The sequence below is a fragment of the Anoplopoma fimbria genome, chromosome 23, assembly GCF_027596085.1.
Source record: "Anoplopoma fimbria isolate UVic2021 breed Golden Eagle Sablefish chromosome 23, Afim_UVic_2022, whole genome shotgun sequence".
Classification (NCBI taxonomy): domain Eukaryota; kingdom Metazoa; phylum Chordata; class Actinopteri; order Perciformes; family Anoplopomatidae; genus Anoplopoma; species Anoplopoma fimbria.
This window is the reverse complement of record NC_072471.1, coordinates 18,289,226-18,305,952: the sequence shown is the minus strand read 5'-3', so window position 1 is coordinate 18,305,952 and position 16,727 is coordinate 18,289,226. Positions and strand designations below refer to the sequence as shown.

The 16,727-nt window shown below is 39.9% G+C and overlaps 1 protein-coding gene across 1 annotated transcript; it reads right to left on the bottom strand.

Moving 5' to 3' along the window:
* Positions 1-516: 516 nt before the first annotated feature.
* On the bottom strand, positions 517-16,727 carry sult4a1 (sulfotransferase family 4A, member 1). Its single transcript, XM_054624971.1, has 7 exons — positions 16,559-16,727; positions 11,105-11,235; positions 9,328-9,408; positions 8,747-8,873; positions 8,514-8,608; positions 5,540-5,678; positions 517-629 (listed from the first exon to the last, which is right to left on the bottom strand). Exons 1-7 carry the CDS (start codon positions 16,725-16,727, stop codon positions 517-519), a joined length of 855 nt encoding a protein of 284 aa, XP_054480946.1.

Sequence of the window (16,727 nt, the reverse complement as noted above, 5' to 3'; positions counted from 1 at the left end):
ACACTGAATGGCTGAACTGGCGTGTGATTTTAAGTGTATTTCAGTCACAAATATCTGCACGTAGCTTGAATCCCTGTTACGAACAACTGTATTGTAGGAGATTTAGAATATAAATAGTGACCAGTACTTCAGCTCAGTATTGGTATCGGCCTATAAAAACCCATATCGGTCAAACCCTGGTTGGTATATACACATAAACACACTCAGCAGTGGGAACGAGCTGTAGAGGTATGGGCTGAGGGAGGCTTGGTTGAACTACTGATTGAGACATTTCAGCAAATTCCTGATAAATATGGAATCGTTTCGATCGCCCCACCAGGGCGGGACGTTTAATGACGCGTTGACTCGAGACAGGTTGCATTCTGGGGAAAAAGTCTCTCCGTGTAATCCCGCTGTCAGACTGGATCCATTAAACTTCAGACTGGTCGACCAGATGGAGAAGTAGGAGCAGATGGGGTTTTGGTGTACTGCAGTGGATCAGTGTGGGGGGGTCGGAGGAGGAAGGTCGGTCACTCCTCACAAGCAGAAGTCAAAGGTCAGGTCGGACTTGCCCATCTTCTGTCTGTACACGGTGTCAAACTTCTCGTTCATCGACACCGTGAAGACGTCCTTCCAAAGACCGGCGCGACCTGCAGGGAGGACACAGGGAGAGAGACACCTGAAACCGATCTCTTTTTCGATTTCTAACAGGGCAACAAGGCCCCAGAATTAAATAACAACAAAGTGCCAGTGCTTTATTGTGCTAATTCAATAGAGGGTTTGTAGAAATTTGTTAACCAAACCAAATCACCACACAGCAGATCAGGGGGCCAGTAATATTTCACAATAGAAACACTGTGTTTAGGGCACAGAGAGTAGGGAGTACCTATTCATGTTTTCATTACAATAACAAAACTGAAATTATCAAATAAACCAACGCTTCTTCATTTGTCAAGGAAGCCACGAGAATAACCGTCCGTGCCATTAAATGCTATAACCAGTAAACCCAGTAACCCGACAGGACAGGACAACAGAACTAACATTCAAAATAAAAAGTGAAAATGGAAACATAGGTTATTGGAACGCTGCTTTTGCAACAATTAGTTGTAAGAGGAGTGAAGAAAAGACAAAACATCTTTCGACAAGAGAAAATAATCTGTTTTGGGCTTTCCAACTCATTTCACTGTCATCTACAGGTGGAGTTCTCATTTCTCTCTTGTTTCCTTCCTTGCATTCAGATCTTTTATTTTTCATTTAATGGATCATGCGCGGTGAGATTCACTAAACCATGTTTCCTCAGTTGACTGAGCATGTCATATGATTAAATTATTAAATTATTTTTATTTTGTTATTTTATTTTCGAAATGATAAGAATGTAGGATAGACATATATAAGCACTGTGCTTCTGCCTGGGCCTTTTCACTCATATGGTATACTAGATTGTATTTAAGATACATTAATTTAGTTGATGGCTAGATAAAATACATCTACTACTACTAATATTACAAAAAAATATATCTGTTCGGCATGTTATCGACCTGGTTTATTGTTCATTTAAAATGCGGTCTGAACTCATGGAGTCCCGTCCTCTGATGACTCAGCTGCAGAGTGAAGGCCGCCTGCCGTGGCTCTGACTCACCTGCTGTGGCTTACAGATGTGTGAGACCGATCAGACGGCCTGCTGTCAGCTGTGTGTTAAGCCTATTAGCACACCAGAAACCAGACTTCCATGCACTAAAAGAAAAAGAATCAGATGGGACAACTGAAAAAAAAAATAAGTAAAACTATAAGTAAAACATGCAAATCAAAATAGGAATGGTGACATAAACCAAAAGTGAAGAATCAGGGAATAAACACAAATGACACAAGGAGGAATAAATCAAAGTGGATGCTGGTTAAAATAACTGATTACACAACCTATCAGTGGTGTAGTTGCAACATGAAGCCACAGTGCGGGGCTATAATCATCCCAAAACCTCAAATCCATGTCCATGTACTTGAAGATCCTATGACCTATTTAAATATCTATGGAGGCTTAAAGTGTAAAATATTTAATATATATAAAAAAGGATGTTATTAAATAAATAATCATATAGGTGAAAGTGATTTGGGATTTTATTGTATTGGATCACCATCATTTCCATGTTATTCTCAAACTGTTTTGATTTCACAATGACATTTTTAAGTCCAGCTTTATCTCATAATTTTACTTCTCATGACCGTGGTGTTGTCACAGTCCCCTCACTTATCAGCCAATCACACGTCCTGTGCTTCTTAAGGCCAAATCCTACTTTCCTGCATGTGCACGCTTTAAGTGTCAACATGTTAACTGCACATGCTCCGGTTTTGTTCAGTGCTACAGTCCTGTTGGTGGCGTTATTCGCCTCCAATTGATTTGACGAGATGAAGAAGAAGAAGGAGAGGATGACAGAGTGGATGCTAGTTTTGAAGAGTGATAGTGCGAGGAGATCCGCCATTACTCACATTTATATAATTATGTCTTCAAAGGAATACAAAGAAAGCTGAACGCCAGGCAAATAACATTGTGGTGCATTATGGCTACCAACTGGAACATGGAAACCAAATAGTTGATGTGCAAACAGTGTCTCAGAATTGTCCTGCTCTCAAAAGCCACCTTCTCAGCTCAGTCTGGGGGTTAGAGTCCTGACTTTACATTGTCTGACAATGAATGAAGATGTGTGTGTGTGTGTGTTAAAATGGAAAAAGTATATAAATCAATAACATTCCAACTGGGATATTTGAAAGGGCAAATACAATTGTTAAACTGGTTTCCAGACTCTGCGTACCTGTCCGTCTAATCCTGATGTAACTATAATCTCATTATGCACGCTGCACAGCATGTATCAGAGTTTCCATTGCATCGTCCTGACCAACTTAAAGCCCTCACACTTAACTCCTGTGCGCCATCTCACTGAACCCCATAGCAAAAAAATATATGTATATATGTATATATATATTAACAGAGACATATATATTTATATAGATATTTATATAGATAGTATAGTAGTAGTGTGTACAATGTGGATTTTTGACTGTACAGGACAAATCTCTGACCCATCTTAAATTAGTGTATTACTTCAAATAGGAAAGGACAAATCCTCCAGTCCTCCAGGTATTTGCATTTCTTGCACTTATTGTATTCATGAAAATTTGAACTGGACTATAACTTGTGTTTTGCTTGTGCTGTTTATTTTTGCATGTGTGTCCAGAGTAGTGTGCCTGATTTGAAACGTATCATTTGACATACATTTTCTCCACGCACTCACAATCAGGTTCAGATCGGGACTCTAACGTCAGTCCAGGCCAATCTGTTTACTGCTAGTATCACGAACAAATCTTTACGTTTTACACACGATTACTGCTTCAGAAAACTTTATAACTCCATTATTTAGAAGTGTTTGTTTTATACAATTGCCATGCGTATGCATCAGATTTTTTTACAGGGCTGCTAACCATGTTAACCAACATTGTGTTGATGTGTACGAGCATGCCAACAATCACATGTGGTGACAGGCAGAGACAGTTCAAAGCCGGCCATTAAAGGTGCACTCCACCAGATTTGACACACAAAGGTCAATCTACTTGTCATGAAGAGGCCTGTGGGAATAGTTGTTTAATGTCTTCTGTGGCTCTGGAGGAGCTTTTGTCTGAAAAAATAACCCTGATGATGTCATCAGCTTGGGCTATCAACTAACTTCAATGCAAACCAATCCGTGGCATTATTAGACTGTTTGAGCAATGGACATATTGGGTGAGAAGGGGGAGGTTGGATGGGTCAAACAAACACTTGACTCTCACCAAGGAGACTGTTGTCCATGTCCTATGAGAAACCAAGTCAATGTTGAGTACTGCATAGTTTTGTTGCCTTAGAAAACCCCTCAAAAATCTCTTAGAGAATCATTGACGCATATGGTGTGTGAGTCTATTGGTCCATTCTATTGCATTCTGAGATATACTGATAACTTTAACACCAGAATGCCTATTTGTCCATAATCGTGTATATTGGGCGAAACAACCACTGATCAAGTGATGATAGTTTCATTACAGTGGAGTTCATTACTTTAACACATCAAAGTAAGTTTACAGGCCTTGGAAAGTCTACATCTACATGTGAAAAAAGAAAGAAAAAAGTTGTACAAAGCCTTCAGTGGTTTCAGAAGCAGCAGTGAGAAATCTGATAAATGTGATGTCATTAACAGTATGAAAATGAAAAAAAGGGAGTATGAAATTAGAAAGAAGTGATCTTACTCAGTGGTGGAAAGAAGTACAATTACTCAAGCCTTGTACTTGTAATGTGAGGTACTGATACTAAACTTGAGTATTTCCATTTTATGCTACCTCTACTTTATTACTTCTCAGAAGGAAACATTTGCACTCCACTCCATGTATCTGACACTTACTGGTTACTTTTCAGATAGTTTTGTCACAATACCAAAATTATGACTTTGAAACGATACCCTGCATAAATATCTGATACCGATAGCAAAACGATACCACGGAAAAATCCTTAAACATCAGGAAAAGTAATGGAGTAATCAATGACAGAACATACATTTTTTCTTATTAATTAAAAATGTTTTCATTAAAAAATCCTGTGAAGACGGAAGTTTATTTTGAGAAGACCGAATGTACCTAAATGTATGCATATAACTAGCAAAAATGACGTGTTGTTGGCTTTCGTAGGAAAACTCACCAAAAAATGAGGAGAACATTTTTCGTGCGTTATCGTACGAACCGTTGTATGAGGATACATTGGTGTCGCACATCGAAGCAGCAGATAGGAAATAGACTTATTTTAACACGGTCATTCTTAAAGAGCCGGTATTAATTAAACAAGGTATATAGTCCGGTTTTAACTGCAGGGTGTACCGATAGCTTTCTAATGTCTGTATACCCTGCAACACTTTTTTCAGATTATGATTTCAATGCAGTCTTACGCTTCTTGCAAGCAGCATATGTAGTACCTAAAATTAGCCCCGTTTTGCGTTTATTTATTCTATGTCTATCTTAATGTATAGCTGCATTTCTTGCATGACAGTTGCCATTCAAATAAATTTAACTGTTATTAAGTGCCCTGATGCTTTGGAAAAGCAAACCTAAATCTCCTTTAATCCAACTGAAAACACTCTAGATGATTCTTTTACACGTTTCTCTGTAATTCAGGCTGATTTATTTTGTGTTTCCCTACAATACTTTGGGATCTTGAAAGTAATTAAGAAACTGGTTGACTAACTTTGAGATGTTCACTGGGTTAGTAGTGTGCGTGTCCTTACAAGATGGTGTTGGGATGATTACCCAATTGACAAAACAAAACAAGATTACCACAAATCATGGGACATCAACTGTAAAATCATAAACTGAAGGAACTCAAGTGTAAGAAGAAAGTGTAATAAAATTCTTCAAAGACTTATTTGGTGGATCAGCTCGTCGGCTGCAACAAAAGCCCTTTTGGGCCTCGGATGTCAGAGAGCTAGAAAGTTGGCCAAGAGAGGAACCGAGCAGTGATGTGCTTCCTTCTTCTGTTTCCTCTCCCACTCACCCCTGCAGATGGACAGCGCCTCTGAGTTGCTGCACTGCTCAATGAGCTGGTTGCAGCTCTCCACCATGCCCTCAAGCTGGGCCTTGTCGCATGAAACACCCAGGAACCGGGCTAACTGCTCCACCAACATCCCCGGATCCTGGAGTGGACAGAGGGGAAAGGGGAGAGGTTATTTAAAAAAAGGGAAATCTATGCAAGCCATAATCGAACGCAAATACAGAGAAAACTGCCTCCCTCTTCAATTCCTGAATAACACCAAGGCAGTGATTGTGTTTCCCCAAACAGCATCCGCCCACGGCTGTTGGAGACCACACAGTTCCTTAAGCTTACACAATCTATGTGGTGCAAAGGTGAGACCCACTGGCTGTAGACACATGACAGTTGTGAGGACGAAATGTACAGCTCTGTGTGGGCCATTCATCAAAAAGAAACAGTAAAACATATCGGTTATCAGTTTACAGCCCTGGGTTATGTACACGTGTGTGTGTTCAGTTTAGGATTTATGACCTAAAACTGTGATATTAAACTCTAATCACTTCAATCCACTGTGGCTCTATTGGCATTAACGTTTAAAGAAAACAATGTTCCTAAAGCATGAAAATAAAAGAGCACACAATAAAATGAATAATGAATATTAACATATTAACATTTACATAACATTACAAATGTTAGCTTTCATTCAGGTTTGCAGCCATGCTAGCTTATAATAACTAGTTATCAGTTAGCTTACAACAGGCTGGTAGGTAGATTTCCTTAGCTTTGGGCAGAGCCAGGCTAGCTCTTTTATGCTAAGCTAACTATCTCCCTACTGTGTCTGACTAACCAGGAGCCTGTGGGTTTAAGGCTACCATTGGCCACATATATCATGCGTAATTCTTTACTATCTGCACTATATATTTTGCAAAGCACCATTCCTGAATCCTGTGCTTAGCGCCACCCAAGATGATTTTGATTGGTTAAAAGAAACACAAACAAGCCAGAGCGTTTTTTCCACCATAGAAGAATGATAATGTGTGTCAGTCTGGCTATGCAGAGTGCTGAGCCAGCGGTTTAGAGATAAAGGTACAAACAATGGCAACATTCCAAGAGTTATCAGTGTTTACTGACGGGGAACCGGATGGTCTGGACATTATTATTATTATTATATTCCTTTATTGATCCCCATGGGGGAAATTCAAGTGTTGCAGCAGCTCAACTACACAGACACAGACAATACATACACATACTATACTATACAACTACACAGACAATACATACACATACTATACAACTACACAGACAATAAATACACATACTATACAACTACACAGACAATAAATACACATACTATACAACTACACAGACAATACAGACACATACTATAAATACACAGACAATAAATACACATACTATACTATACTATACAACTACACAGACAATAAATACACATACTATACAACTACACAGACAATAAATACACATACTATACAACTACACAGACAATAAATACACATACTATACAAATTATGTTGATTAGCCTACATTTTATATTTTTATATTTTGTCTAAAACAATTACATATATTTCATATAAGGAGACAAGTTCCATGCAGTTTAATACATTAAAAAGCGAGTATATCAAGTAGAAGATAAATAACTAGCATCTACGATATGTTTCAAATGGCATACATTAAATAAAGGATCATTTCTTTATTCAGACACTGTGCATCTGTAAAATGAAGTCTCAGAATCTATTCTGAGAACAGCCTATCTGTAAAAGAGAGGACAAAAGACTGTGCCTCGTAGATGTCATAACTCTAGATTATGTAAAAAAGTGACCTTTGGTAAATATTGATTTGGCATATCATGTTATTTTTCTTTGACTGGAGAGTTTTACACAATAATGCTCATAGAACATAAAGAACTGTAAAGTGAGAGTTAAAATAGGTAATGGCTGTAGGGTAATGATGGGTGTAGGTGTAGATTTAGGTATGTGTGGTACATGTTACTCAGTGGAACAGGTATTGTGCATTTTAAAGCATATATACATATATATATATTCCTATACTTTTCAGATGGACCTCTGGGACTAGGTAGGGTAAGAGCAAATTTGTGGCTGTAAAATTGATTTATTTTTCCTTTGCTTTTTCCATAAAGGTAGTATACATCAATTTGTTTATTTTCACACTCTTATTAAACATAGTTTGCACTTCACAGACCTTGGTAGAAGACGACCAGATCTATGTCCGAAAGGTGCTGCCTTTATATATATATATATATTATTAAATTAAATTAATAATCATTATTATTTTCAAATAATGTATTTGTTTAATAATAAATAAATAAATTAATATTTACCCTTCTTTGTAGGACCCCCTACAAAGATTTTTTCAGATCTCAAATGATCTTGACATTTAACTCCACATTCTGCTACCGATAAGATAAAGTCAGAGTTGCCAGGTTTGTGTGTTTTCTTCAAAAAAGAGTAAAGGAGTGAGATATGGGGGACACCCGACCTATTGTCTTATCGGTGGTGAATGAATGGCAGTTTGCAGTTTGTATTTAATATTTAAATGTTTCAAATATTGAATATAACTCAAATCTGACAGGGTCGTATAATCCAGGCCCTTCCTTTAGAACTCTTGTCTGAGGGTCTCATGTTTGCAGGATTAGTTTAACTAACTTCATATATTTTATTGTAGGGCTTTTATTGAAGTTTGCCATTTCATTTTCAACATTTTTTAATATGTTTTATTTGTTGCTAATTTCTCTATTTTATTGTTAAGTATTTCTTTATTTGTTCTTTCGTTGGTAAAGACAATGTGTGCTCCGAAACTCTACAGAAGTTTACTGTCTTTCTAATGACACCCGGGGTCAGAGGACTCTGATCCTCAGGAAGGACATTCTGGGTGATGACCTGCAGTTACATAATGTCAAAGTAACAGCAAGCAGACAAAGACATGCTTAAAGACATGCAAGAGGCAGTAACGAAGTTACCTTGTACATGTCTTCATATTTCAAGAAGAGGACATTAGAGTCCATACGGTGTTCCCAAAATTCCTGAACGTGTTCAAACCAAGAACCATATCCCACTGAGAGAAAGAGAGACACACACAGAGCAGCTGGATGAACTGACAGTAGTCTGGAGACAAAACCGTACAGGGGTTCACTGACTTGAAACCAGATGGGAGGTCACGGCGTCCCGGTTCTCCAGTCGCCTGCATACTTACGCTTGTCATTCATGAAGCGCCGGCAGAACTCCTGGAAGGTTCCCCGGTAGCTCATGGTCCTGAGAGAGCGGTGGAACTGGTAGTAGGACACCACCAGGTCCTTAGGGTTACGAGCCATGTAGATCACCTGGAAGAGAACCACAGCAAACACTCACTATGATCAGACACGTGAAGTAATGCTGGTGGAGTGCAGTCCAGTGGAATAGTAGATATAGTTGAGACTAGATTACTAGAATACAGCAGACAATACAAATATATTACAGGAAACAATCATCAGAATTGAAAAGTGAACCTTTTGATAGATTTATTTTGTTTGTATGATATGGGTATTGCACCATATACACCTTTCTAATTTCAATGTCTTGTTTAGTTTTTCTAGTTGTTCTTTATTTTTAGCCCTACTTGAGCGTTCTGTCTGAACTATTCTGATGCTATTAAATGTCATAAGTGTCAAAGCAAGATTTTTTAATACCTGACACCTACCTCTAAATATAGCTAAGAAATCTGAAAACCTCTTAATTAGCATGTTAATGCGACCTAAAGTCGTGGCTGCTGTATATGTGCTGTCCCGGCGGGCTGACCTTGGCCTCTCCGTTGTGCATGGCTGTGGGCAGGAACCGATAGGGAAGATGGCTTTTGATCAGACGAGGAGACGTCAGCTCCTGTGGAAACATGGAGGAAGTCTTTACTCTACTCTGTTATGTGTATTCACTTATCAGTCCTGAAGAAGGCTCTGGGGCTGCCAGGTGTGTCTTATCTTATCTGCTGAAAAAAGTCACATACTGTACACAAAACCCGTAGCCTCAGCTTGATATGATCTTCATGATATCTGGTCATAAAGGCAATCCATCCTCCATGCAAAAACAAAGATGTGATTCTACATTGTAAAAGTATGAGCCGTGTAAATCACAAGTTTCATCATAACATAATAATTAATTAATTATTTGGACAACGATACCATATTTGGTGTTACTATAAAGTCTGCTATTATGAGATTTTGATTTCACATTATCACATACCCATATGTTACAATTGTATCGGCTCACAAAAAGCAACGAAAATGTGATTTGACAATTTTATGAATGGGCTCTTTGGGAGGTGCACTTGGACGGAAATCGATAACACAGACATGTCATTGGAATTTCAAAATAAAGGTTCGTCTTAAAAACAGTTGTGTTCTACATACATCTGCATGTGTGCTCGTTGTTTTCTGTTATACAGTAGCATGAGATGTTACAAGCCAGCCAGCCGCAACGCTAACACTGTGTGTTTGCTCTGTGTGTGGTGATTATTTCACGATGTTATTTGGCCCATTTCTTTCCTCTAATACTGGTTGAGTATTAAAGGTGCATTTGGTTTGTTAATAACAAAAAAAGGAACCTAAACCGGTGTGGGAATACTCGTCATAACAGCCATTCAGATACTTTTTTGTTGAAGGCTTTTTGCTAAACGGTACGAGACTTTTAAGTGTACTTTCCATTCAGCTGTTTTTATGCACATTTTCAATTTAAGTTACATTACATTACATTACATTACAGTCATTTAGCAGACGCTTTTATCCAAAGCGACTTACAATCAGTAGTATATTACATATCATTCACCCATTCACACACTGATGACAGGCTACCATGCAAGGTGCCACCATCAGACTCTAACTAACATTCATGCAACATCCAGTCCACACCGATGGCAAGCCTTCGGGAGCAACTTGGGGTTAAGTGTCTTGCCCAAGGACACATCGACTGCCAAAGCCGGGTATCGAACCACCGACCCTCTGATTGGATGAAGTTAACATAGTTTTGAAAGAAAAAGACCAACAGGATCCTACACCGACATCATTCACATACCACACCGTCATTTTTGTTTTTCAGACTCTGAAAGACTTTTGTGCAGAGCCACAAAAGACGTTCTACAACTGTTTTCACAGTCCCCACTATGAGTCATTTGACCTTCAATCGGTGCTGTAAGAATCAGTAACAAGATTAGTTGGGAGTTAACAGCTTTTGATTCCTTCAAAATATTAAGATGGTAGATGGTAAGGTAAAGAGCTTAACATCTGAGATAAGTAGAGGACTTCCAGATCAACACAAACTATTCAGAAAACAGATCCAAAGATATAAACCCAGCAGTGACTTGGTATCTGATTGCTGTCGTTGTGATGGCGAGCGAGGCTGGCCTTGTTTTGATCGTGCCCCGTTTCAAATTGAGAACAGCGTCTGCTCATGTTTCACATCTAAACAAGGTGTAATTCTGCTACAACCAGCAAAAAGGCCCCTACCCAGAACTCCTCTGCAGTCCTAAGATGATTGAGTTGGCTAAAGAACTGAGTGAATGCTCCTCTGGTTTCAGCTGCACTACCTGTATGATGTCCAGGCCGGGTTGGGGGTACTCCAAGACAGGTAGCTGTTCGTCGATGTTCATAAGGCCGATCTCGTCTGGGTCTGCTCCCTGACTCACCAGATACACGATCTCCTGAAGTAGACTGGTTCCTACGAGGAGAGACGAATACAATGTGTGAACTTAAAGCTAAAGTTGGTAAAAATATATTTTTATGATATTTGCTCGAACTGTCACTTATTCCTGTCAGCGGTATATGTCATAGATAATCCGCGATGCGCCTCCTTTTAGTGCTCATAATGGCATTTGCGAGTTGAATGAACCAGATGTTTCCATAGAGCATCTGTTCTATGTACTACTGTCTGGATATGCTGACAATTTCCGCAAATCTGATCAAAGTAATTTTTCATAAAAGTGAACTGCAGCTTTAAGAAAAATAAGACAAGCCAAACTAACTGTTGCAATGTTAGCTGAATCTCTTGGGATCGCACATGCAGTACTTCAGTAATGCAACTTTTTTGTAAGATATCATACGGACGTTACATGAAGATACGTTACGGGACAACAACCCCGCCAATAGAAATCAAAGATATAGAACCAGATACATCAGTATTATTACCCAGATAGCAACTTTCTCAGTGAGCCTGGTGATTCAAACCCAAACTGCCGCTGTAACCAACAGTCACCCATCAACTAAATAGCAATAAATGCTTGCAATAAAGCAGTCTTTCTCATCATTACACTGTTTTTATCCATTGCCATGCCATGTCTGTGGTGTCCTTTTGATTCATTTTGGTTTTGCACAGTTCGATCTGACATCCCGCACGCAAGTTTTGGGACAACAGGAATTTGAAAAGGCACAAAATGAAAGCTGGAGGCTGCAACCAGAGCACCCCATGTGAAACCTGAAGGACACTTTGCAGAAGGATCAAGGCTCTATATTTTATTAGAATGTCATCATTTCAAAAAAATGTAATAAGCTTTCAACCTGAAAGCATGCCAATGTTCTGCAGAAAAGGAAGTGTATTCTTAGAGGAAGATGATGTGTGTCTGTGCGCGGCCTCAGGCTGGCCACATGCTGGCTGTGAAACTAAATGATCCATGCAAGAAAAGCTTCTGAAAAGCTTCTCTCTCGTTCTAAAAGAAAACTTTTATTTCTCATTCGTACCAGTCATGATGTATTTTGCATGCATGCATGAAAAGGTCCAGTTGTACGCCTTGACACGGGCTGAATTACCAGAATTCTTGTTTTAAAGCCAGTAATCTTGATTTAAGACGGAGGCAGACAAAAGCAGCTTCCCATTTCTAGTTCTTTCTCCAGTTGCACAACGCTGTCAGCTGAAATGAGCTATTGTTAGCTAGTGACAAAAGCTCAGGTTAGCTACAAACCGCGGACTCCTGCTGGTCCATTTAAAAAAGGGAACCTTGTAAAGAGGTTGTAAATATGCACTTCACAAATGATTTATACGTGTAGCCTTGATATGCTATCAGTGTATATGTTTGATATACAGTTTATTTTCTTACTTCTTTAGTCACATTCGTTTGATTATGAATTGTGGGTAGTTTAAATCAGCGACTCTTGTAGGTACCAGAGGTCTGAGGAAGAACTGCAGCAGATAAAGTCCTTCTAACGGGAACTACGTGCAGATCTATGTGTTGTGATTAATACTGTCTCTGTGAGGGGCAAAGTTTAGAGAAGGAGTGTGCGCTGACCGAAAGGGACAAAACTTCTGTTCTGATCGGGAATTAATTGGATTTTCCTGGAGTCTGGAGAGCCAAGCTGTCTCTAAACGAGGGAGACGCAGACAGTTACAAAGGGATAATCAAATGCTAGCATGCTGGGTCGTCTCCGAACGAAATGATCTAATATGACTTCACTCTGAGGTATTGCAAACAACTTCACACAAATATTTCTAGGGACAATTCTTTCCTCTCAAAATATTGGTTGGGACAATTTTTTCCTTCCAAAATTATTGGTAAGGCCAATTCTGTCCCCCAAAATATTGGAAGGGACATATCTAAAGGTACAGCTGGGTCTCAGCGTATTGTTTAAAGGGGCCATTTAGTATTGAACTTCCATAAAACTGGGGATATTACAAGCAAAATTGATGCAGTAGCGATTAAGATTTTCTGACTTTCTTCAAGGGTCAGGCTCATAAAAAGACTTCCTAAATATTTGGGACCAAATATTTGTATGTACAAAAAGGTTTGGGAACTTCTACATTCTCAATGTGTTTTGCCATGAACTATTTTGTGAATTTTCGTCAAACACTGAAGACGACCCTCCGCTCTCCCCCCAGGACGGCATGACATCTGAGCTGAATTTGCTCAGATGGCCAGTCCAGACCTGGCTTTTCATTAGATTCTACATATGTGTCAAACTCCAATACCGTGGTTCGCGTTCATACAAATTCCCATAGACAAGTCTGATCTGAGGTAACCCTAATGACCTCATCAGCGTTACTTTCTCAGACTGCAGAAAGCTCCTCCAGTGACTCAGAAGACATTACACTTTTAACATAGTTTCACAGGCTGAGTCATACTCCCCATGCAAAATGGAGTGCCTCTTTATTTTTATATTGCAGACCTCTGCCTGACGCAGCACTGCACAGAATGAAGCCAGATCAGAGAGGACGCTCTCTCCTCTATGTTGGTGCTTTAGTTTATTCTGACCCTCTGTTATTCATGTATGACTATGTGTGCTGCCTGCAGGGAGACATGACTGAGCTTATGGCTGATGTCAAAACAGTCATAAATACACTGCCATGATGAATGGTAGGGCAGCCAGCACTCCCAGCCCCCCCTCAGCTTAAAGAATCTCGCAAATCCCATTGGCCGAGACCGTCACATATGAGCCAATGGCCTTCGCAGCACTGCAGCATCCCAACCATGTGGTTGACTTGGTGGACATGCAGTTGTTAATGCGTGGGCTATCCTTATGTCTTTTAAAAGGTTTTCAGCCCAAGACACATTTGTCTTCACCAGCAATATTCAGATCACCGAGATCTGATAACATTAACATGACGTGAATTGTTTTGTCTACAAATGCGAGGGAACGTTCCAAATCAATGCTGTAACAAACTTATGAAAAAAATTGTTCTATGGACAGACACATGTGCTCTGTACTTTTAGCCCTGGTGAAACAAAGCATAACTGGTCGGGATCCATTGTTCTCTGGAAACATCTGAGTCCATCTTCTATTTATTGAAGGAACAGTGTGTAGCATTTAGCTGGATCTAGAGGCAGAAATAGAATTTGATATCAATAAGTATGTTTTCTTTAGCGTGTAATCACTTGAAAACAAGTCTTGTTGTGTTCCTGTTACCCTAGAATCAACCATTTATATCTGCATACAGAGCTGGTCCTCTTCACAGGGCTGGCCGCCATGTTTCTACGGTAGACCAGAATGGAAAAAAACAAACACTGGCTCTAGAGGGGGGCCTTTTTGCGTTTTCACCTCAGCCAACATGCTCCTACATGTACCATACGGAACATGTCTCAGTTGGTTTCAATCTGCAACCTCATTGCTAGTTGCCAGCAAATACTTCAAGCTGCACCATTAAAGGTTATCTATACAATATTCAGAGTTTACATATATAGCAGCAAACAGCTATTAGCTATCTAAAGACACGAATTAAGTCTCTCTCCCTCTGTATGTGTTGTAATCCAACTTGTTTTTGCTTAGACGATATAGCCTTGCATGTATTTTTAGTGCATGTTAGTGCATGTGAGTGTGCTCCATTGGTTAGCTCAAAACCGCTCTCCACTGCGTTAATATAGAGGTTGCAGCTCGTTGCAGAGTGTAGCGGCCTCGCTGTGGTTCCACCTCTGATAAAAGCCGTTAGCTCTGTTGCTATCTTTGCGCTGTTAGCACCGTTAGCTTCTAGCCGCTGGCTCAGCCGTCACCATGTTGACAGTCACTTGGATGCAATAGATTGGATTTAAGCACATTTAAGTAACATATGGGATTGTGGGTGTGACTCTTTGGTCAGATACAGGTCCTTATGTTGGATAATATGTACACTTCTATTAAAACCAATAAATGGAGTTTTCAGTGGCTGCACAGAAATTCATGTGTATCTTTGCAAAAGTATAATTTGTGTATCAGCGAGACTGTTACTTCTTCCTTTTATTTTATATTATTTAGAGAGAATTTCACTTTCATTCCACAGCATGTAGGGTTGGCACAGGGGATCTCTGGATGGAATGGGAGAGCACAGCATAAATCTATGCTCGCAGGGCAAAACCTAAACAGGAAGCACACGGCCCGTCACACACGGGAGAGTTTGGCTCTAATGCCTCCTCTCACAGTATCATGTAACAGAATGAGTACAGCAGTGTGATGCAGCAACATGCTGAGGTGCACCCACCGACATCCGCATAGCAATATACAATGCATTCATGCAATAAAACCCATCAAGTATTATTCATTGTTCTAATAAAGTCTACACGGCATGCTTTCACTCAGTCCTGTGCTGCTTTTCTCCACTATTTTTGGCCTGGGTTTCAAATATAAACAATCTGGTATTGTAGCAACATAACTTCAATTATGCTTAAACCAAAGTTTTACAATGGCAAATTTGTGAAAAACTCATTCAATCAAATGTAATCGCTGTGATCAGTGATTTCACTCACAGGGGGTGAAGTCTGCACAATTTTCCCTTTTTGTTGAACATATTTTTTTTGTTTTGTGTAACAAAGGGAGACAGAGGGAAAAAATGGAGAACATGGGAGCTAAATGCAGCAGACCAGCACTATAGCCAGCTAGCAAGTAAGCAATTAGCTCTACAGATGCCCAGCTTAATTGCCCTACATCACTTTCTGGAGTGATACATTTTTATTTATTTTTTCAAACAGAAAAAGTTGGAGAGATGTACTTTTTTGTAAGATTGATAAAATATTTAGGGCACTGTATATATGGTTTTGTTTTTTAATGCCATCAATTAAGGTTTCTTGATTGATTTCCGTGATGATGCATTACTGTCTTCCATCACATAGACTGTATGATGCTAAACCAGATATGACAATTACTAAGACAAACAATCAAAACTGCCCTATGCCCTTCAGCATGCACTGGCCTCATGCACTCCAGCTGCCCACCAGCCAGTCACATGACCCGGGACCCACCCCAGCACAGCTCTGGCACACCGTGCACGGCAGACCCGGCCTGCAGCAGCGCTGCGCCACGACACACAGAAGCAGGATGTAAACACCAAGTTTATACATCCGTGTCTGAAGGCTCCCTGTGATTAAAGGTGGCTGATGAAGGCCTGTGTGGAGATATAAGACGACCCTCCCGGTGCTTACCAATATGAAACACAGGCCTGATGTGCAACTTTAATGAACCCTATGACTGATTGTAAACGTGCAATCATTTATATTCACATGAAACTTTGATAACCATAAGGGCAGCACAGAGAGAGATGAGAGGACGCACTGGGGGAGAGCTCCGTGGTGACGCAGAGGCTTGTTTACCTGACTTCGGGTAGGTGACGATCCATATGTCGCTACTTCTGAGGGAGAAGTTGGCGATCTCCTCCATCTTCCCTCTGCAGAAGGGCGGCAGCCGCACTCCGTCGAACTCGAAGTATTTGCTCTCAAACTCGATCGGCGTGCTCGGCGTGTCTGCCTCGCTCTCGGCCAT